At 42.2% G+C, this 23,182-nt stretch overlaps 1 protein-coding gene across 1 annotated transcript in view; it reads left to right on the forward strand.

The window, feature by feature from the left end:
- Positions 1-23,182, forward strand: part of FRAS1 (Fraser extracellular matrix complex subunit 1) — a 535,710-nt gene that overhangs the window by 486,316 nt on the left and 26,212 nt on the right. Inside the window, exons 60-68 of the mRNA XM_010845896.1 lie at positions 1,593-1,749; positions 4,283-4,483; positions 6,232-6,419; positions 7,789-8,064; positions 10,998-11,230; positions 13,660-13,820; positions 16,036-16,250; positions 19,948-20,098; positions 21,957-22,064. Of these exons, the coding sequence (XP_010844198.1) occupies positions 1,593-1,749; positions 4,283-4,483; positions 6,232-6,419; positions 7,789-8,064; positions 10,998-11,230; positions 13,660-13,820; positions 16,036-16,250; positions 19,948-20,098; positions 21,957-22,064 (1,690 nt within the window). The remainder of the gene's footprint in view (positions 1-1,592; positions 1,750-4,282; positions 4,484-6,231; positions 6,420-7,788; positions 8,065-10,997; positions 11,231-13,659; positions 13,821-16,035; positions 16,251-19,947; positions 20,099-21,956; positions 22,065-23,182) is intronic.

The following is a 23,182-nucleotide window of genomic DNA, read 5'->3' on the forward strand; positions in this document are numbered from 1 at the left end:
CCTCCATTCTTTACCACCAAAAGAAAGTAATAGTTTCCTTCTCTGAGACTCTCAAGTCTTTTACGCATGCATGACTCATAAAACCCCTGTCTTAGTTTTGTATTTTATGGGAATTTTACTGGTGGCAGGTTGAAACACATATTAAAACACACACACACATAAGTACTGTAAATATGATCTTCAGCTTTGAGTCTGCATGTCTGTATTTGTTTTAAATTCAAAAGAGGATTCTCTGCCTATCCAAGAGGCAGTTTGTAATTTAGTAAAATCATAAAGAAAATACAGCTTAGTAGTCTAGATGTTACCCACATGGCAGCCTATTCATAAGCACGTTTTGGAATCTTCATCTCCTTCGTCATGCTGAGCAATGTCTTTGGAACTTGTCATTTACCAGAATGTCCTTTTTTAAAATTTATTTTTAATTGCAGAGTAATTTTTTACAGTGGTTTCTGCCATAGAACAATGTGAATCAATCATAAGTATACATTATATCCCCCATCCTGCACCCTCCAGGGGGAAAGGGTGGGATGAATTGACAGAATAGCATTGAAACATATTTATTACCATATGTAAAATATATAGCTAATGGAATGTTGCTGTATGACACAGAGAGAATGTCTTTTATTTTTAAGATATACTGAAGAGTCATTATTAAATTCATGCTTTCCATAAAGAAATTCTTGCTGTAAGAAAAATGTGAGAGGGATAATAAAAGCATGCTTCAGGAACTTAAAACCAGGTTAGCAAACCACAGGTAAATGTTCACAGAAATAGTCTCCCTCCATCTAGTATGACTCAGGGGGTGTGACAGTAAAAGCTCCATATCCACATATCCTATGCAATATGGTACTATAGTGAGTTTAAGATCAGCCAACTAAAAATAATCACACTTCATATCATGACTATGCTATCAAGGCTGCTCTGTTGTGACCTTATTTTACATTTCCCCAAGAAGACAGTCCTCAGAAGAGAATATTCAGTTTGGGAAACACTTGATTTCTTTCCATCCAACAGGGATTTAGATTGTGTTCTCTGACATTCAGTTCTCAGCAGTTTTCAAGTGAGACACCATTTGGCAGCTCTTTATAGAGTTCTGCAGCTTTTAAAGGTGTCTTTAGCCTAACAGGAAGCTTTTCTGACTTCCTTATAAGACTCCTCAATTTTCGCAAAGGAAGAAGAACATTATTCACCTCTCCAGGATTTCTAATCCATATGTTAAACCCTCACCATCAGAAATCTACCTATCATAACATGTACAAGGGTGTAGATGAGTCCAGGCAAAATGTGAGGAAGCACACAAATGTTCTCCAAATGCTTTTTAGTGATTCATTTTATTGCTCTAGTTTTTCATAACTTATGACCAATAATTCAAAATGGTTTGGAATATTGAATACAAAGCTCCACATATAGGTAGGTCCATCTAGGTATGACTGTTAAGACTTAAATATTCTATTTTATAAATGGTTGGAATCTTTTGAATTTGTGTTGGCTCTTTGATGCTGCAAAGAAGAAAAATTACTTTCCAGGGAAAGGTGAGCAAATGATTGATACCTCGCTGCAAGTTTTAATCTCTCTTGTGCCCTTGGCTCTAGATGAAGAACTGTACTGTCTATATACACGATGACTCCATGTTTGAGCCTGAGGAACAGTTCAGGGTCTACCTTGGCCGTCCTCTTGGGAACCACTGGAGTGGAGCCAGAGTTGGAAAGAATCACATGGCCACCATCACCATATCTAATGATGAAGATGGTAACAGAAGAAATTGCCTTTAGTTTCTCTTAGGTTGATGGGACTTGAACTGATGTTTCATAGTAATGTTTTAATGTAATTATAGGTGTTTTGAAAAATAAAAGCACTGTAAAAATGTCTAATGGTAACAGTTGGAGTATTCATAAAAAAAAAATAGTCTTGGAATATTTATAGGAAACAATTATACTCCAATTTAAAAAAAAAAAATGCAGCAAGGGATCCCTTCCACAGAGCTCCGATTTTTTTTACTATAATTTTTTTTTTAATTTAAATTGAAAATTTTTAAACATACAGTTTTAACTGGATGTTTATTTGGGCTTTTTTGTTCCTGCTGTGTGACATGTAGACTATTAGTTCCCTGACCAGGGATCGAAACCACAGCCTCTGCGTTGGAAGCAAGGAGCCTTAACCGCTGGACCATCAGGGAAGTCACAGAGCTCTAGTATTTTTAATCACATTGTTCCCTAGCACATCACCAAGACATAAGGAATGAGTGTGGTTAAGAGCTAGGACAGAAACACTAAGACAGACACAGAATAAAAACTGTTTAAGTCCCGGCAATTCAGGAGCAGGGCTGGAAATACAATCAGAGTCAGTTGAATCCAATGAACTGATTTAAAACACTGCCACCTTCCTGGAAAAGTCTAATTTCTCAGTTTTATTCTCTCTAATTGATTTGGCCTACTAACCTAAAAATACTTAAATTCTTTAGTCAAGTGCTAGCAAAGAATGACCCAGGCACAAAAGAAAACAAAATCTGTTTTAAATAGGGACATAGCTGTTTTATTAAAATAGATACTTTAATGAATGGACAACAATACTACAACTAGTAATAGCTTTTTTATTGAATACTGATTATATACCAAGAACTGTTATAAGCATATTATTTAAAAAAAAAACTTTATTTAATCCTGACAGTAAGCTTTTGAGGTAGGTGTTATTATCCTATATTATAGGTAAAGAAATTGAACCCCAGCAAAGTTATCTTATTTATGCTCTTAGTTACACAACTGTGAGGAATAAAACTGCATGTAAAACCTTATTGTATCAGATTCTAGAATCTACACAAGAGTCAGTGAGACTCAGGGTTTTTAATATAAAATAGAGACTAACTTGAATTGGGGGGAAAAAATTTAAAAGCCAGCCTTGAAGTTGAATTAGCCGTTTACCGAAGGAGACAGGTTCAGATCTGAGGTGAACCCCTCCTGTTCACGCAGTACTTAGATTGTATTTAGCCCAGTACTTAGGCTCAGAGAAGTCACCGGTTCACACTGTTACAGCGACACACCTCAGTCTCAGAGAGCGTACACAGTAAAACTATGAAGTCTCAAATGAGACGTGTCTTTGACAATTAGGAAGAATGGATTTTCTGAGAGAGAAGAGGGAAGTGAACATAGAGACACCAGACATTTCTGGAAAAGTCTATGATATGTTTTTAGAGGGTATAAGGTTTGTAATTGCTCCCAATTCTTCTCTCTTCTTATCTCACTGTTTCCACCACTACCTCATTGCCCTTCCCCATGAGAATATAATACAAAGGAAGGCATGGTTCGAACTTCAAAAAAAAAAAGTTATTCATTTCACAGCAATGAGGGTAGTACTTCAAATCAGATTGTGTTCGGAAATCCTATGTTTCTCAATTATTGTTGTAGCCACCACTAAAACTACTCACTCTTTTTTTTTTTTTTAACTTTTTATTTTGTGTTGGAGTATAGCCAATTAACAATGTCGTGACAGTTTCCAGTGAACAGCGAAGGGACTCAGCCATACATATACATGTATCCATTCTCCTCCAAACCCCCCTCCCATCCAGCCTGCCATATAACACTGAGCAGAGTCCCCTGTGCTATACTGTAGGTTAGCTTGTTGGTTACCCTTGTTAAATATAGCAGTGTGTACATGTCAATCCCAAACTCCCTAACTACCCCTTCTCCCCATCCTTTCCACCTGGCAACCATAAATTGGTAAAACTACTCATTCTTAACTAACCTGTGTATTTATAGATAAAGCTAAGGGTGGGGGAAAGTGAAAGCAGTAGGAAGGAGGACCCAGAAGATGGAGATGAGAGATAGATTTGGTAAATGTAAGCAGTATATAAATGAAATTCATATCTCATAAATGAAAAAGAGTTGGTTCATACAATCAGTCAATAGATATTTATCAAGGGCTTACTCTGTCTCAGTCCCTTGATAAATTGTGCAGATTTAAAAACATGCTATGAGCTATAAGGCCTAGATGGAAACTTGGATAACATGCATTTCAAAGTGCTTAAAAATGTTTCCTCTACTGTACTCTTTTTAATAAGAAATATGTGAGAAACAGCTCCTGCAGAATCACAGATGAATTCCTTTTTCCAAAGTATTGCTTAGGGGTAAATACAGATTGATTTTTATGACTGCAAGCTATTTTGCCTTTTGTATTGTTAACTAGTGTGAAAAATTCCCTCTTGTCGTTATAAAGTGTTTTCATGGGAGTTGGAATTCTTTTTCACTTTTCCAACTTGCTTCTTGTTTTCCTAACCTTGTTTCCTTAGCCCCTACCATTGAGTTTGAAGAAGCTGCATACCAAGTCCGGGAACCCTCAGGGCCAGATGCCACGGCCGTTCTGAATGTCAAGGTGATCCGCAGAGGGGATCAGAACAGAACATCCAAGATTCGCTGTAGCACACGGGATGGGTCAGCCCAGTCTGGTGTGGATTATTACCCAAAGAGCCGAGTCTTGAAGTTCAGTCCTGGTAATTGAATGCCAATCCCAATTAGTAGGTCTTCCTTAAAGTGTTAATCGATTAGTTGTGTCTGACTCTTTGCGACCCCATAGACTATAGCCCGCCAGGCTCCTCTGTCCATAGAATTTCCGAGGCAAGAATACTGGAGTGGGTAGCCATTTCCTTCTCCAGAGGATCTTCCTGATCCAGGTATCAAACCTGAGTCTCCTGCATTGCAGGCAGATTCTTACTGTCTGAGTCACCAGGGAAGCCCCATAGGTATTACTTAAGAGAGAGGCTAATATCTTATATTCGAAGGAAAAAATAAGCAGAAAATTAAAAAATATATACATTTCCAATAGCATGAAGTACTTAGTAAGCACACATTTGAGGTTGTAGGAATCTTTAAATTTTTTAATTAGTAAAAGTGGCATAGGATAAGAAAAAAAAAAGAAGTGCCTTACTTCGGAGCATCCTAGGCATTTTGGATCATTCAAAAGGATTTGTTGTTGTTGTTGTTAGCCTATAATTTGGTTGAGCAATGGGAGCAGCTGAGTTTTTAAAAATATATGTGATGCCATCATTCAGCAAACATCAGTACACACCATTGTGCTGGGCCCTTCAGGGCTTACTCAACCCAGAAGGCACAATCTCCATGTTCAAATGGCTTGACATCTATTAGGCGATGCTATGAAGATGAGTCATGGAAGAGAGAAAGATGAGATTCTCACAACCAGCTGTTTAATTGTTTGATGTATTTCCTTAATGGAAGGAATGAGACAAAAAAAGGACTGACTTCTACTCTAGACTTTTCCCAAAAACTTTCTGGAGCAATATAAGGTGAAAAGGCTGGTGTACAGCCTGGCACTGTTTGTGATGTAGCCAGAAGTGGGCAAAAGTGGTAGAAGCCCTCTTCAGAGATGGCATGGCAAGAGGAGGGAAGAAATGCCTCCCTTGGAGATGGAGGGGTGTCTCTGTATGTCTCCATCACCCCACGGAGCTTCAAAGGGCTTTTGGCTCCATCCCTTGTTCGTCTGGCTAGTGTTTACAGGGAAGTTAGGTGCCCTTCCTCCACATGCTCACAAGGACCTCTCTTCCAAGTGTCTTAGCTTTTTTCTCTTCTGCATAAGGATCTGGGGGAAAGGCAGGTCCTAGAAGTAACCTAGCCCAGGTGTCTATAGGAGGAAGAAGGCCATCTTGACCACTGCCAGGGATAGCTGCACCCTCATAGAATCACTTTATAGAAAACATGGGGGTTTCTGAGCTCTAACCCTCCCCATTCCATGCTGGCAAACTGTTACATTATCGTCTTGGCAGAGACGGCCCTGTAGGTAACCTTTGAGCTGTCGCTTCCCAGGAGACAGCTTTGAAGGGTGTCTAGTGTGTAAGCACTCATTGCCACACAGGGACTTGTTCCTAACTGTAAAGGGGAAAGAAAAATTAAGCAAAAAAAAACAAAAAAAATGCATAACCAGGGTGGAGTGTTTTTTAGATCATAGATTTTTATTACCACCAGCTAGTGTCAGGCAGGGGCCATTAATTCTCATGTGTTGAATAGTAAATCTATAGGACTGAGCCTCCACCATGGGTGGAATTTCACCTATAAAACTGATCCCTCACTGGAGATGGGGCTAAAGTGATTAGCAGCCACTGCATTGATAGAAGCCCTCCGAGAAGAAAGGGCATATTTCAACATGAAGCCTCAGCAGTGCCAACCTGCACTGTCTTAAGTGGGTCACTGATGAGGACCTTTACTCTTTGTTCTGTCCTTGGTGAAGGTGTGGATCACATCTTCTTTAAAGTCGAGATCCTGTCCAATGAAGACCGGGAGTGGCATGAATCGTTCTCCCTAGTCCTTGGCCCAGATGACCCAGTGGAAGCAGTTCTTGGCGATGTGACCACGGCTACAGTGACGATTCTAGACCAGGAGGCAGCTGGGAGTCTCATCCTGCCAGCACCGCCCATTGTAAGTCTCATGACCCAAAGGATGGTTGCTTCTGTCCTAGGCGTTAGATGAGAACTTGAAAAAAGCAGGACTGCCAGGACTGCTCGTGTCCCCTTCCCCAAATCCCTCACTCCCATCACCTCCAGGGTCATCTGGTAATGTCTGGTGACATCTGTGGTTTTCATGACTGTCACACTGGGTGCTGTTAGCATCTAGGGGATGGAAGTCAGGGATGCTGCTGAACATCCTACAATACACAGGAGTCCCCCTCCTCCACACCAAAGAGTTGCCTGGCTCAAAAGTCAGTAGTGCTAAAGAGGAGAAACCTGGTTTCCACATAAGAGTGAGACCAAACTATGTTGAGACCTTTGTCTGACAAAGAAAGTACAATACCATTGATCTCGTTTCTTTGGTGAGACCTAGAAGAGTAAAAATGGAGTATTCCCCCATATCTATTATCCTACATACTCGCCATGGGCATAGAATTAAGTGTCTATGGAGATGTACCACCATGTTTCCCAATTTGGGGATGAACAGAATGAATGCACCGACTTCACAGTTAGGAGAAATACTCACAGAGGTTGCCGTGTGGCTAGTCCCTCAGTCATGTCCGACTCTTTGCAACTCTGTGGACTGTAGCCCGCCAGGTTCCTCTGTTCATGGGATTCTCTAGACAAGAATACTGGATTCCCTTCTCCAGGGGATCTTCCTGACCCAGAGATTGAACCCGGGTCTCCTGCATTGCAGGTGGATTTTTTACTGTCTGAGCCACCAGGGAAGCTCCCAGAAGTTGCCAAGGGGAATTTAACGTAGGATAATGAAGCAGTCCGAATAACTCTTATAAATTCCCCTGACTAATCTCATACAATAGAAAGACCATTTCAAAATAGGTCTCTTTGACCATGGAAGAAATATATATGTATGTTCAGTCACTAAGTCATGTCTGTCTCTTTGCAACCCCATGGACTGCAGCATGCCAGGCTTCCCTGTCCTTCACATATATCCTTTATTAACTTGTATTTTGCCAGATGCACTACTGCCTGCCATTAACAGTTTAATGCAACTTTTAACTAATATCTGCCATTTATGATAGAGTTGTGGTTACAGTGTGTTGGGGGTGGAGTGTTTTTCACTTGAGTCATAGGAATCTGATTTAGGAATGAGACCGTTAAGATACTAAAGCTTTTAACTCAGGGAGGAGGATCTTCCCTACTATTGAAGATTTCCAAGATCTTTTAGGAATGCCTAGTTAAGCATTGTTAAAACCACTGCTATATTTTAAAGAATCCCTAGGAGTTAAGTGATCAGGTAGGTCTCTGGGGAAGGGAGCTTTAGTTTTCTGACCCTCCCGATACCCACCCAGGCCTGAAGCTATGTTGCTCCTTGGCAGGTCGTTACACTTGCTGACTATGACCATGTGGAAGAGGTTACCAAGGAGGGAGTCAAGAAATCCCCCTCCCCGGGCTACCCGCTGATCTGCGTCACGCCCTGCGACCCCCATTTCCCCAAATACGCTGTCATGAAGGAGCGCTGCATTGAGGCTGGCATCAACCAGACGTCTGTGCAGTTCAGCTGGGAAGTGGCCGCCCCCACTGATGGCAACGGGGCCCGGTCTCCCTTTGAGACCATCACCGACAACACGCCATTCACCAGTGTCAACCACATGGTAGGTCTGGTTACAGAGAGAGAGACCTGGCCTTTCTCTTTGTTACTCCAGTTCTATCAAATTCCTTAAGGTCCCTGCATGCCATTTGGTATAAACTAAACAATTAAGCGGGTACAACACTGTCCTTTTGTTCTTACGTATGAGAAAAGATAATACGGTGTGGCAGAAAGAGGACTAGGCTAGTACTCCAACAACCTGTTACAAACCTTGATTCTGCCTGTTCTGAACTATGTGATGTGAAGTGTTTACTTTACCTTTCTGAGTCTCAGTTTCCTGATCTACAAAATAATACCTCCTTTGCTTAATCCACTTGACAAGGTCATTGACAGATAGGAAAGTGATTTACAAATGATGAAGTAAGTCAAAGATTCTAGGTAAGTACGAATAATGATTAGTCTCTTTTCGCATCTCTTAAATCATTCAATACGGAGTAGGGTATAAATTCCTTAAGAAAAAGGGTTCTACCATATTTGTATATCCATCCCAAAGTGGCTGCCACATTGGTGGCACGCAGTGGGGACCAGTTATTAAATAAAATGAGAGTATGCTTATTAAGTGATCAGTATTTTTCGAAGCCTGGTGGGAAGATATGAAAAGAGGTTCAGAATGTCGTTGCTGTCCTCAGAGAGTCAGGAGGCCAGACGCACACCTCTGCCACCATCAGGGAGCCGCGCACAGCGGTGCTTTGCCCACGCTCAGGAAACAGCCCAGTGTTCTAACTCTGCTTATTGCACCAATGATGTTCTTCCAGAAAGAGCTGAAAGCAGTGAGACTCAGGCTCCACAGAGCGTCTGGCACCCAGGAAACAATCAATCGTTTTTGACTGAGATGAGTGCATTTAATAATTTTGGAAATCAGAGATTTTCTTCAGACTTAATTTCTCTAGATATTTCCCTACAAATCCACAGTCTGTTCTCACTTTAACAGTGCCTTGGACTTCCCTAAGAGGTCCAGCAGTTGGGAATCCACCTACCTGCCAGGGAGACGAATTCAATCGGTCCCTGGTCCAGGAAGATTCCACATGCTGAGGAGCAGCTAAGCCCGAGCACCGAAACTGGAGAGTAGCCCCTGCTCACCACAGCTAGGGGAAACCCATGCTCAGCAATGAAGACCCAGCACAGCAAGAATAAATAAATAAAAAGTTTTAAAAAGAGCTCTCTTGAGTAGGTAGTGGAAGAAAGCTGTTAGATGTACATTGGAGGCTTTGGATAACGTGGGTCCCTCGTGTCCATTGTCCTTGGCACAGCTTATTCAGAAAGGCCAGAAGATTAATTCCTTTGCAACATAACCTAGTTCAAATTTAAATTATCTTTATTATTATTAGAAATGTAAATGGCAAGACTTAACAGCTTATTGTTTCATAAATACCTTGTTCTCTGTTCAACAAACCCATGAAGGGGCAGTTGGTTTGATTTGAGCCAAATATACATTTTTAACAGGTACCAAGTTTACGATTTTACCTTATATTTCAGCTTGCCTTCTTGTGATGAATTGGTGACTAATCCTCTTACCCCAGCTTCCTCTGCTCTGCCTTCATTTCTTCAATTATTTATTTAATACTGTTGTATCGTGTGCATTTTTGTAAGATGCTTCAAATCCCTTCTGAATGAAGTCCATGTATAAATAAATAAAGTTGTGGCAGCTAATTAAAAAAATTTTAATGGAAAAATCTTCTTCAATTTTTAATGGACTTCAGTGAAAATTGTTTCCATGGTAGAATTTATAAGTTTGTATGATTGCTTTGTGGGAAGTCTGCTGCACATAGAACTACTAATGAGTTTTTCTTATTATATACTTCCCTATGTCAATGCACTAGTAACCTAGAGAGTTTTGGTGACCTAGGTTACCTCTGCATAGATTGCATTAAGCATTCATGGATTCTGTGTGTCTGGAGCATGAGAAAATCTGTAGAAAGACTTTCAAGGCCAGTAGGTGTCAGAGGCCAAGTTCTCAACTTTAACTCCACCACGTTATTGTAACCCTTAGTAATTAGAGGGGAGTTAAGGGAGGGAATGGCAGTAGGGAGGAAAGAAAACTAAGGACTCCTAGGAAAAAAGTGTTTTTCCTCTATATCCTGATACCATACCTTCAACAAAAGTGACTTAGAGGCAATGAGTCTTGCTGGAAGGGCTGAAAAATCATTAAGTACTTCTCTGAACCTAATATGTAAAGAGAACAAGTGTCATTGGGAATCAGTCATCTCTAGTTTCTTGCTACACATTTGTCTACTTGCTTGTTACCTGGCTTACCACCCTCGGCTCTAAGTACCCAGTGCTCTGTCCGTGGTGCCTGGCTCCTGGTAGAAAGTCAATACTTAGGTGGTGAATGAATGGATAGATGGGTAGATCAATGGACCCATAGACAGATAAATGGATGGATAATGGATGGTGTGGGCTAAGAATGCAGCCTGCCATGTCAGTCAGCAAAGGATGTTACAGCATCAGCCACTGCAGCCAGTGGGGCACCCTAAAGAGACTCAGGATGAGAAAACACAGGATACTGGCCCCTGATAGCTGAGATGCCTATTAAAGGAATGATTTCAGTGAGCGACTTAGCAGCAGCAGCAGCAGCAGCAAACTATTTCATCTTCCCATACATGGAAAAGTGCACAATTCCTTAACTTGAGATATCCAGTTTTAACAGTCATCTTTTGATGTTCCAACTATCTGACCTTTGTTGCAAAAACTCTGATTAAAATGTATCCTGGCTCTTCCCATTCCTCTTTGGAGCAGTCTCTCACAGTTACCTAAGATGCTGTATCCCGGGCTTAAGTCCTCAGTTTAGCCTGCTGTATAAAACATAACTCTCAGCTTTTAGGTTGTGCAGTGTTTTCAGCTGACAATGATCTTCACAGATTATCATCCAGAAGACACAGTATGAAGAGCTGTTGAGGCAGTATCCACGTGTCTGAGGTGATTTATTCTTCCTGGTAGGTCCTGGACAGCATTTACTTCAGCCGGAGGTTCCATGTACGTTGTGTGGCCAAGGCTGTGGACAAGGTGGGCCACGTGGGGACCCCCTTGAGGAGCAACATTGTCACCATCGGAACAGACAGTGCTATCTGCCACACTCCAGTGGTGGCTGGGACAGCCCGAGGCTTCCAGGCTCAGTCCTTCATCGCGACCTTGAAATACCTGGACGTCAAACATAAGGAGCATCCCAACAGGTCAGCAGGGAGTGCCCTCCATGAGGAGATGGCAGAGAGTCCCCAGCTGTGCTTTGCGTGTTTTCTAGGTGGGACAAATCAGTGAGTGATGCTTCTGCAAAATAAGAATAATGATGATGAATGCTTCATAAAAAGTTGAAGTTCTTCAAACGTGCCCTAATATCTGGCCCTTGTCAATCTTTCTAGCCTCATTTCCTTCATCTTGTTATTTTCATTTGCCAGTCCACCCACAGGGAATCACATGTAACTTCCTCGGGATTTCAAGCACTCTTAGGTGGCCTGCCTCTGCCTGTGGCTACTCCTGGCTCCAGCTTTCCCCTGTCCCCTTCCAGTCCATATTCTTAAATCCCATTGTCCCACCATACCTAAGCCATGGCATCTCTTCTAGGAACTTTGCTGTCATCTCCCCCAATTTAGTTTGGAAGCTTTTACTTCCCACTTTTCTGGCACCCACATCTGCCTCTCTGAGAGTGTTATCATTATTCATTCTCTCCTTGTCATCCCCACCCAGGAGATGATGGTGGCAGGGACCATGACTGTTTATTTTGCATCCCCTCTGCCTAGAATGTCCTTCTTGGCACCTAAGGGGCACTCACTAAGTACCCAGTGAAAAAATTAGTAACAACACTGGTGAATTATAACTCAGTGGGCAGATATGCTTTTTTTTTTATCCTGTGCCCTATGATCTTGATGGAAAATGGATGCTTTCATTTTTTATATAGAAAAAAAAAAAAACAAGATTTCAGGTAGGTTATACATATTCATTAAACCTGGTAGTATTTATGTGCATGCCTTTATGAGCAACTGAGTTCAGAGAAAGGGGCTCATTTACATGAAAAAAACCCAGATTTGAACATGGAGCCAAAAATATGCAAATCCTTTTTTCTAGCAGAATGAAATTTATTTTTGTAAAAAGCAATAACAGAAGTGTCCAGGGTTACTATTGACCCTGTTCCTTACAAAAAGAGCCATTCTGTTCACATTCTGAGGTTCTGATTCTTCTTTAAAACATGAGTCTTTGTTCTGGGAGACAAGCTGTAAAAATTCACAATGCATCCTCAAGAAACATGCTGAAAATTTAAACTTGTACAGTGAAAAAATTGCAGCCCCTCAGTACAGTTTTGTTGTGTTGCAGTCTTAACTGGTATTTATTAAGCTCATATTTTATTTAGAATTGTGTACTACAGGCTCTGGAGAAACAGAAGAAGTGAAGGAAATGGTCCTTTGCCCTCTTAGTGGGGAGGCAAGACAGACTCTTAAAGCATATAAGAAATAGCAGCTAATATAAATAAGTTACAGACTTCCTGGTACAAAGGCACCTAGAGGCAGAAGAATGTAGTTCAAGGCAGAGCTTGCTGTAGATTGAGGCCAGTGAGGGCTGGTGGCCTTGCTAGGACTTGCTGGTGGGGAAAGGAAGGTTTTTGAAGTTGGGGAGAGACCATGTGTGTCTTAGTCACTCAGTCGTATCTGACTCTTTGCAATCCCATGGACTGTATCCCACCAGGCTCCTCTGTCCATGGGATTCTCCAGGCAAGAATACTGGAGTGGGTTGCCTTGCCCCCTCCAGGGGATCTTCCCAACCCAGGGATCGGATCCACGTCTCTTGGTCTCCTGCATTACAGGTGGACTCTTTACCACTAGCACCACCTGGGGAGCCCCAAGACTATTGAATAGTGGAGTATTACTATTTCTAGGCTTTTTTCCTGGGTAGGGATACTGGCCTTAGAGTTAAAGAGCTCAGTGATGTCTTTTGGGCACAAATACTTTAGAAAATTCTGTGGCAACCCTCCACAACCTCCATAGACACTCACTGTGACAAAGAAATTTAGCCATGCCTGTACCATCCACTCGGCTCCAGCTCATGCAGAAACAAAGCGTCCTTTTAAAGCAGAAGATAGCTACAATTTATGGTTGCGATGTTATCTTTTCTTGTACACGCAAAAAAATCTATGATTCTAGATTGCTATCAGTCCTGAGTCTGGAGGATCTCCCAGGGGCTGGAGGGAGGAGAATAACCCCGCATGCACACTATACCCTCATGCACAGAGAGAACTCCTACATGGAAAGCTTCAGAAAAAAAAACCTGGTAAATTCACTGGTGAAGACAAATTGAGTTATGAGAAAGCAAGGTACCATACTGGGGGCTTCCCAAGTGGCACTAGTGGTAAAGAACCTGCCTGCCAATGCAGGTAGACATAAGAGGTGAGGGTTCGATCCCCGGGTTGGGAAGATCCCCTGGAGGAGGGCATGGCAGCCCACCCCAGTATTCTTGCCTGGAGAATCCCATGGACAGAGCAGATGGTGGGCTACAGTCCATGGGGTCCCAAAGAGTCAGTCATGACTGAGTAACTCGGCACACAATGTACCATACCAACTACTTATGGCAGGCACCTGAAAGGCCTGATTTCTGCTCTTGTTTTCCCCCCTAGAATCCACATTTCCGTGCAGATCCCACACCAGGATGGAATGCTGCCACTCATCTCCACCATGCCGCTGCACAACCTGCATTTTCTTCTATCTGAGTCCATCTACAGGCACCAACACGTCTGCTCCAACCTCGTCACCACCCGGGACCTGAGAGGCATCTCAGGTAAGGGGAGACTTCCCTGTTAGTGTGCCCAGCCCAGCACGACGACCCTTAGGGATGTGGCTAAGTGGACTCTGCTTTTCATGTTTTCTGGTCCTCAAAATCTGCATGGTTAGTGGATCTGCTTAGCAGCAAGCAGCCAAACATAGGCAGCTTGGACAGTGACATGAATAGCAAAAAACAAAGACCTTGGAATCAAACTGACAAGGTTCATGTCCTTATTCCACTCCCTGTACAACTCAACAAAAATAGCTGGACAACTCTGAGCCAGCCACTTTCTTATCTATCACATGAGGAGAATAATTGCTCCCAAACAAGGTAGGGATTGCATGTGTCAACAATTTTAAAACCCCGGTCCTGGTCAATTTTAGCTCCTTCCTTCTCCTGCACTTGGTTCCCATGCTCTCAGCATTTTATAAAACACCTGTGCAAGGGTAGATATTATAGGATGATTCTCCAGGAGCAGTAGCCAAGGTGGAGCTTGGGGTATGAGATGTTTATTGGGCATCCGTATCTCCTAAAGGGAAAGGGAGGAAGCAGAACTGGGCAGAGGGAGAAGTCTGCAGTGTGGCCAATGAAACCGCAACCAGTTCTTACAGGGAGCTCTGGAGAGAGCCCAGCTGTCCATCATGTCCTGCTTCCAGCCCCAGTGGGCAGACCTCTCAGCCCCACCTCTCTCAGTCCGTGGATGGCAGACTGCTGGAGCAAATGGCGTGACTTGGGGCTCTGCAGCTGATACAGACCCAAGGGCGCTGACAGCTGAGGCAGCACATCTCCTGTTCACCAGGGCAGATGTTTTAGTTTACAAAGAATCCTGTCCATTTCCATTCACCTTAGCAAGTGCACATTAAATGCGCATTTCCTCCCTTTGCAACTGATGAATCATTTAACAGTGTTTCTGAAGACAGGAAAGCGTTCGTGTGCTCTTCCATATTCATTAAGCATCACTCTGGGTAGTGATGGTCTTGATACAGTAGGAATTAGTGGAGTGTAAATGATTCCTAAGTCACTGGGCTACAGATGAAAGTTTCATTGGTCTGCATATGCAAGCTAGTGGAAGAAACATACCATGTCTATAGGCTGAAAGTTTGCACCTCTTCCTACTTAAACACAATTAGCTTCAGTACATGTTCACTGACACCCTAGTCTTTGTGGCGCAGAGGGCTGTGTGCTGGTGTCAAACATTCTGAGAAATGGATCAGCTCTTTCAGAATATCATAGTTGCTTTCAGGACCATACAAAGTTGAACCCTAATATTCTAAAATTGTGTCTGTATTCAGCTCTCTTCTGCATAAAGGTCATCCTTAATTTAGAACAGTTCAGTTGCTTGGCAGCATTTGATCCAATAATTTTTGCCTGTAGCATGGGAAGCTTAGTCAAGCATCATTAGCGAGCTATTTACTCATTAACACAGAATTAAGACTTTTTTTTTCTGCAAGAGTTCAGACACCATAGGAAGCAGGGGAGGAGGTAATCAGAGGTTTGTTTGCTAGCTCCCCATAAAAGCTATGTTTTAAAAAAATCAGTCTTGAGAAAGAATAATTCGCCAACAGATTCTCCATATAATAAATCCATTTCTTCAAGGACTGATTGTGAAGCATAGAACCAAGCTGGGCAGGTGTGACAGACAAGGCTTTACGGTGTTCTTTTCCAACAGATACACAGGGCCACCAGGCACTGGCTTCGTCATTTATGGTCTCATCCATTCATCTTTTCTTCCCTGGCTCCTGCAGCATCTTTCCTGAGTCTGTGACCCCAGTCACTCTGTTTAACACGTGGCAACAGGCAAGATGACAAGCCCCCCTCACCTTCTCACTGAGCTTGTGTCAGGAGCCCTGGTTAGTTAATTAGTGTTAGTTGCTCAGTTGTGTCCAGCTCTTTGCAACCCCATGGACTAAATAGCCTGCCAGGCTCCTCTGTCCATGGAATTCTCCAGGCAAGAATACTAGAGTGGGTTGCCATTCCCTTCAAGGGAATCTTCCCAGCCCAGGGATAGAACATGGGTCTTCCACATCTCAGCTAGACCCTTTACTGTCTAAGCCACCAGGGAAGCCTGGGAGCCCTGGGGTGCTCTATTAGTCATCTCAGAAGAAAGGAAAGCTCTCCCTGTGTGTCCAAAGGATGTGTCCATTCTCACTCTCCCCCCAGCTCCTGGGAAGCTGGTGAAGGGCAGGTCCACAGACTGGATTACTGTTCCTTGCTTCTCCCTCCCTCGCAGAGGCAGGGTTCCTGGACGACAGGGTCCATGACAGCATGGCACTGGGGCCTGGCTACGACCGCCCCTTCCAGTTTGACTCCAGCGTGCGGGAGCCAAAGACCATCCAGCTCTACAAACACCTGAACCTGAAGAGCTGCGTCTGGACGTTTGATGCCTATTATGACATGACGGAGCTGATTGACGTCTGTGGGGGGTCTGTAACCGCCGACTTCCAGGTGGGTGCCCTAGGGGTCTGTCTGAAGGCTGTGTGCACCTGGATATCATGTTAAAGCTTGTTCATTCATTGAACTGAAGCACTTTAGCACCCAGTTGCTCCCAGAACTGCGCCAACCAAGGGACTCGTCTTTCTAAACCCTGCAAGAGAGACCTTAGCAGCATCATAGCTAGAGCAAGCCCCCCAAAGTCCTCTCAATCAGCTAATTAGAAAATTAATATGGAAGATGTTTAAATTAAGTTGAAGAAAATTAGCTGTCTGGCAGTCATTTATATAAAAATCCAATAGCCTTACTTCTCTAGGTATATATGTTTTTTACTCTGGGTGTATTTTGGAAAGGGCTTCCCAGGTGGCTTAGTGGTAAAGAACCCACCTGCCAATGCAAGAGACAAAGGTTTGATCCCTGGGTCAGGAAGATTCCCCTGGAGAAGGAAATGGCAATCCATTCCAGTATTCTTGCCTGGAAAATCCCATGAACAGAGGACCCTGTTGGGCTACAGTCCATGGGCCTGCAAAGAGTCCAACACGACTGAGCAACTGAGCATGTGTATTTTGGAAAGTCAAAAAGGTTTACCTTGATGGGAAGATCGTGGCTAAGTCGATGTGTTTTCCCCGAGTGGGGAAATGAGTTAAAATGACAGAAGTTCCCTGTATTTCAGCAAACAAGTAAAGCACTGTTGTCCCAAGTGTCACGGCAACTGTTTAAAACACCTTGCTGTCATACCTATTCCAAACCTATGGTTAATAGTCCTTAAACATCAGTAATAACGAAAGTCTTAGTCGCTCAGTCATGTCCGACTCTTTGTGACCCCATGGACTCCAGCTTGCCAGGCTCCTCTGTCCATGGGATTTTCCAGGCAAGAATATTGGAGTGGGTAGCCATTCCCTTCTCCTGGGGATCTTCCCAACTCAGGGATCAAACCTGGATCTCCCACATTGCAGGCAGATTCTTTACCGTCTGAGACACTAGGAAAGCCCAACAAAATAAAACATTATAGCAAGAAGTCACAGTCGTAGGAGGGCCATTAATATCAGAGGGACTAGGCTAATGCATCCTCATGGGAAAAACAATTCTAAAGCAGGTGCTACCCAATTTTAAGGAGTTATCTCAATGAACTGAGAAAATCAAATATTTGTTTTTCACTTCAAATCAGGTTTAACCACACTGAAAGAGGGGAACCTATAGAGGGACTTACACGTAATCATTTGAGGAAAGTTTCTTTGATTAAAATTTGTTTCCTTGAGATGCCTCTTGGTTTGGTTAATTCTTATTTTGTATACACTATTTGTTTCCTTGAGATGCCTCTTGGGTTGGTTAATTCTCATTTTGTATACACTATCGCCCTCTACTGAATAGAATTTTAAGGCACTCTGAGGTTTCCTTTTGCTTCTGCAGTTGCATAACCTACATTCACTTTCAAATATGCCAAACTCAGTGATTGGTTCCTTCTTTGGCCCCTCAAAAATTATTCTTCTTTCTTCTCCCTGACTTTAATTATAGTTTTGGATATCTTTATTCAGAATATGCTTAAAAATGATAAAGACAAGAAATTCTTATTATATATGTCCCACTTTTTAAACCAATACATATATACCACAGAAGTACTTCTTTGCTGTCTGTTTCTTTAAAAATAGATGAAACAAGTGGTATATGGTGGGAGAAGGCAGTGGCACCCCACTCCAGTACTGTTGCCCGGAAAATCCCATGGATGGAGGAGCCTGGTAGGCTGAAGTGCATGGGGTCGCGAAGAGTCGGACACGACTGAGCGACTTCACTTTCACTTTCCACTTTCATGCACTGGAGAGGGAAATGGCAACCCACTCCAATGTTCTTGCCTGGAGAATCCCAGGAACAGAGAAGTCTGGTAGGCTACAGTCCATAGGGTCGCACAGAGTCAGACACGATGGAAGCGACTTAGCAGCAGCAACAACTTAAAACTCGCCCTAGTTCCTGTCTTTCTTTATCAAATATTGGCAGAATTAGAGAAGACTTAACCTCGCTGAACCTCATCTGCAATGGTCACTAGTAATCTCAAGGCGGAACAGCATCTAGCACAAGGTCTGCCACAAAAGAGCTGTGCAGTAAATATTTATGAGAGTTGTTTTTTCCTAAGGATTAATAAGTAATATGAAGGTTAATGGAGAATAAACAGAAACAGAGGAAAAATAATTTGACCAGTCAGCTAGAAAATTTATGGAGGGTCTAACATCAACAATAGTGAAATTAGGGCAAATGTATTTAGTAAAACCTGTACATAAGGGGACAGAACATGATGTGAGATCCAGATAAAATCAGAAAATTTCCCAAAGAAGACAGAGTAAGATTTTCCCAAAAGATTTTTAAGTGCATAAGGAATTAATGGAGCCTTTTGGAGAACTTGGAATCCAACTTTAAATCCCTGACAATTTTGAATATGAAAGAATACTTTGGAAAAATAAAGTTTCAATGTCATAAGTATTGATTAAGCATTTGGCTCTTTACCTTAACTACCCATGGGAAGATGTTTCATTGTATATTCAAACAAAATTATATGTAAGTTCTATAATGTATTACCATATATGGCCAATGACAAAATATAATTGTTTTAAAGTAAGCTTTTTTGTTATAAAGGAAATACGTATTTATGACAGAAAATACAATATTCATCTCAAAAATGAATAAACCAACTCCCTGACTCATATACACAGCTTCTCCATGAAGGCTTCTGCTCATATTTTGTTATGTCTCAATCCAAGTTTTGTTAATATTGTAGTAAATGAAAATAATAGAGCCAAATTAATGGCAATAAAAGGAACTCCTTCAGAAAAAGTGTTTTCTTGGAAGTATGGTGTGCTGCCTTTTCAGCATTATTTCAACAAAGCATTGAATGAAATAGAAAGTTATCCAACTGTGAGCTGTCCGTTGGTAAGTTTCATAGTATGATATCCAAATCCCATGACCTTCTTTCCTATTGGAGAAGGTCTTCGTACTCACTAAGACATCCAAGTCAGCCTCACGTTCGTCCTAGGATGATGGGCATCCTCCCATTTAGGGTTGCTTTATGCTCTCCTATGGCTCTCTGAAAACTATGGTCAGCCAGGGACTGTGTGCTGACAGTAGATCCCAGATCTGCCCAGATCCTTTGGGAATAACTGTGATGCCTTAAAAATCTCAACCAAGGCTTCCAGCAAATGATCAGTGGAAGGAGAGCTTCTCATACTTCAAAAGTGTTTTTAGGGGACTGCCTAAGACTCCCTGCTCCCAATGCAAGGTCCCAGGTTCCATCCATGATCAGGGCACTAGATCCCACATGCTCCAACTAAAGATCCCACATGCCTCAACAAAAACTCGGATCAGCCAAAATAAATATATAAAAAAAAAAAAAGTGAAGTGTTTTTAAATATTACCTCTTTGAAAAAGTCTTCTCTGATTATCTTATTGAAAGAAGCATCCTGACCACTTCCCACCCCTTTATTTTTCACATTTATATATCTCCCCTACTAGACTATAGGTTCCATAAGGCAGGGATTTTAGGTTTTTTTCCACTGTTAAGGACCCAGTATCCTAGCTTGGTGCCTGGCACAATCATGAGTGCTTGATTAATACTGAATAAGTGGCTACATGAGTGAATGAAGACGGAACCAATATAAGATGCTCATCTATCTCTTCATCCCGGGGAGAAATAACCCTCTCCGTGTGCACCCCGCTTGCTTGGCAGGTGAGAGACTCGGCTCAGTCCTTCCTGACTGTGCACGTGCCCCTCCACGTGTCCTACATCTACGTGACGGCCCCCCGGGGCTGGGCCTCCTTGGAGCACCACACCGAGATGGAGTTCTCATTCTTCTATGACACTGTTCTCTGGAGAACAGGTATACTCACTGACGTCTTAACAGGTCTTACCTTATGCTTAAGCAGCATTTTTTTTTTTAAGTATTGCGTTTTAATGGTAGCTGCATTCCTCATTCTGTTGTCCTATATACAGACAAAGCAGAGCCACCTAAAGTGTAGAAAAGATACAGATCTGTGGTTTCCAAGAAAGACTGATGTCTGTAGATGTTAATGCTGGAAGGCCTCCACCATCACGATAAATTCAGTCCAGGGAGCCAGGGACCCAGAGTAGAGGATGGCAAGTGATAGACAAGTCCCATACTGTGGAACAAGTGTGTGTTCTTTTGGAATATAGTCATGTTCATTTTCTCCTAGGTAAAAATGATGTGATTCTTGTTGTTTAAGGAGAACAGAGTCTTGAAATCAGATACACAGAAATGGAGAAATACATCAAGAATAACCTGGGTTACTTTATTCATTTGATATCGAGTTTGCTCTTTTGTTGCATCCTTAAAAGTTGGAATTTTAACCCTACTTTTACTTCAAAGATGGCAATGCTGAATTTTTTCAATTACCTTCACCCCAGGTTTATCTGTGTCATTGCTCTCCTTGAGAGGAGGCCCCCCCACAGAGCCTGGATGGGTGCTGATCCTTCAGCTAAGATCCTCAGCCCTCTCTTTTCTGCCTCTCTCCACCCACCTTCTCCCACTGCCACCCCATGAATGTCCCTTAAAACTCCATGATTCTCTCCTCCATTCACTCCAATGGGTCTGAGTTGATTTTTTATATTTTTTTTCTATTTTCAGTGTCATCTACTTCAAACACAACCCCAAGCTTATTTCCTCTTATTGTATTGCTCCCATTCCTCCTCCTTCCCTGGTGGTGATTTACTTGATCAGAAGCAGTTACTTCATCTGAGTAGATTTCTCTAGATGGGGCTTCACTTCTACTAATGGAAAATACAGTCCTTCCTTCTGTTAAATCAAATCATTTATTTACATTATATTTTTCATCAGAAATAACCCCAGGGAGTTTTCACAGTCTGGATCAGATAATTCTTGAGCTGGGTTTTTTTTAAACTTTCTTCCCGCTTCTTTGCTTCCCCTTTAGTTTTTGGCCATACTGAACTCAATGGGTGTCATGATTGCAATTGCTCTTATTAAAGCCACAGTGGACTCATATGCTGTCATGTGTGACTAGCTTTCTACAAGCTAACCTGTAATTCTCTATTGCTTTCAATATGAAGTATAGCCACCAGAACATTGGTTATGGTTCTCTTAAGTCCTGAAAGATGTTCTGGTGAGGAAAAGAAAATACAGTCTGAAGCAGACATGCTGTAACCGCATCCTGGTGTAAAGTTAATAGTAAGAAGGTTTAGGGACCATTTTTTCTGTGCTCTGAGGTGGGACCCTGTACCTGCTCTAAAGTGACATCTGCAGGTATAAAGACTATGTCAGAAGAATAGAATTGTGAAAAAGAACCAAATTGAATGAGCTGTTTTACAACGCTGACTGGCACACATCTCTAAATAGACTTTGTTGTTGTTCAGTCACTAAGTCCGACTCTTTGCAGCCCCACGGACTGCAGCACGCCAGGCTCCCCTGTCCTTCACTATCTTCCAGAGTGTGCTCAAATTCATGTCCATTGAGTCGGTGATGCCATCCAACCATCTCATCCTTTGCCACCCTCTTCTCCTCTTGCCTCCAATCTTTCCGAGCATCAAGATCTTTTCCAAATAGACTCTGTTCACACAAGTATGTAAATTTGTCCTAAGTTACATTCAAGTAAGCGTGTGGCTCTACTTAGAGGTGTCCCTGGGGTAACTCATGTGTAGGCTACTGTCTGGGAGCTCTTCTCCAAGCCTTCACGTGAATGCTCTGTGTGTGGTTGCCTACCCAGGAATCCAGACGGACAGTGTGCTCTCTGCCAGGCTTCAGATAATAAGGATCTACATTCGAGAGGATGGCCGTCTGGTTATTGAATTCAAGACCCATGCCAAATTCAGAGGTAATATCAGTGCTGTTCTTTTCCTCAAGTTTTTTTTTTATTATTATTATTACTAAGAAATGTTTAAACATAGAGAAAAGTTGAAAGAATAGGACAATGAAGAACAAAGCCAACAATTGTTAGCATTTTGCTATGTGCATGTATATACACACACACACACATATTCCCATTTTTTTTATTTGAAGATAATTGTAGGCATTTGAAGATAATTGTAGGCATCATGCCATGTTACCCTAAATACATACCCTACATACAAACCTTTCAAGATGCAAACATGTGTCTAGTTCCGGCAAGAAACCAAAACTTAAACCATCAATATCAGGCGTGAGTGACATTGCTACTTGCCCTCTGTCTCCTATTGCTGACGATCCTTTAGATCTATCGTCTCCCATCTCCTCTCTCTCCTCCAATCAGTAATTCTTTTTGCCTGTTGACTTGATGCCAGCCGTTTTACTGTACTGCTGTACTTTCCAAGGTACTGTACTGTAAGAATAAAAATGTTTTCTATGTTTTGTGTTTGCGTTTTATGTGCTATTTGTGTGGGAAGTATTATAAACCTATTACAGTACAATACTATGTAGCCGATTATTATGTTAGTTGCATACCTAGGCTGACTCCATTGGACTTAGGAACAAACTGGACTTACGATCACAGTTTTGGAAGAGAACTCATTCGTATGCAGGGGCTTACTGTACTTCAGTAGACACCTCCTGAAACAAGGACCTTCTCTTACCCATCACAATAGCATTACTGTGGCCGAGCTATTTCACACCAATCTAATAACATCTAGTTTCTATTCGTGTTCCCTCCATTTGTGTCCCGCAAATGTCTTTCATACCTATTTTTATATTTGTTTATATTTGCTTTGCATCTGTGTATATGAAACAAAAGTGAATCCTATCAGGATCCATACATTCCATTTTGGCTGTTATACCTCTTTAGTCTCTTTTAATATAGAATGAGCCACCCTAGTGGCTCAATTGGTAAAGACTCTCCCTGCAGTGCAGGAGACTTGGGAGGATTCCCTGGAGAAGGAAATGGCAACCCACTCCAGTACTCTTGCCTGGAGAATTCCATGAACAGAGGACCCAGGCAGGCTACAGTCTGTGAGATCACAA

Source organism: Bison bison, unplaced genomic scaffold (genome assembly GCF_000754665.1).
Source record: "Bison bison bison isolate TAMUID 2011002044 unplaced genomic scaffold, Bison_UMD1.0 scf7180017864228, whole genome shotgun sequence".
NCBI lineage: Eukaryota > Metazoa > Chordata > Mammalia > Artiodactyla > Bovidae > Bison > Bison bison.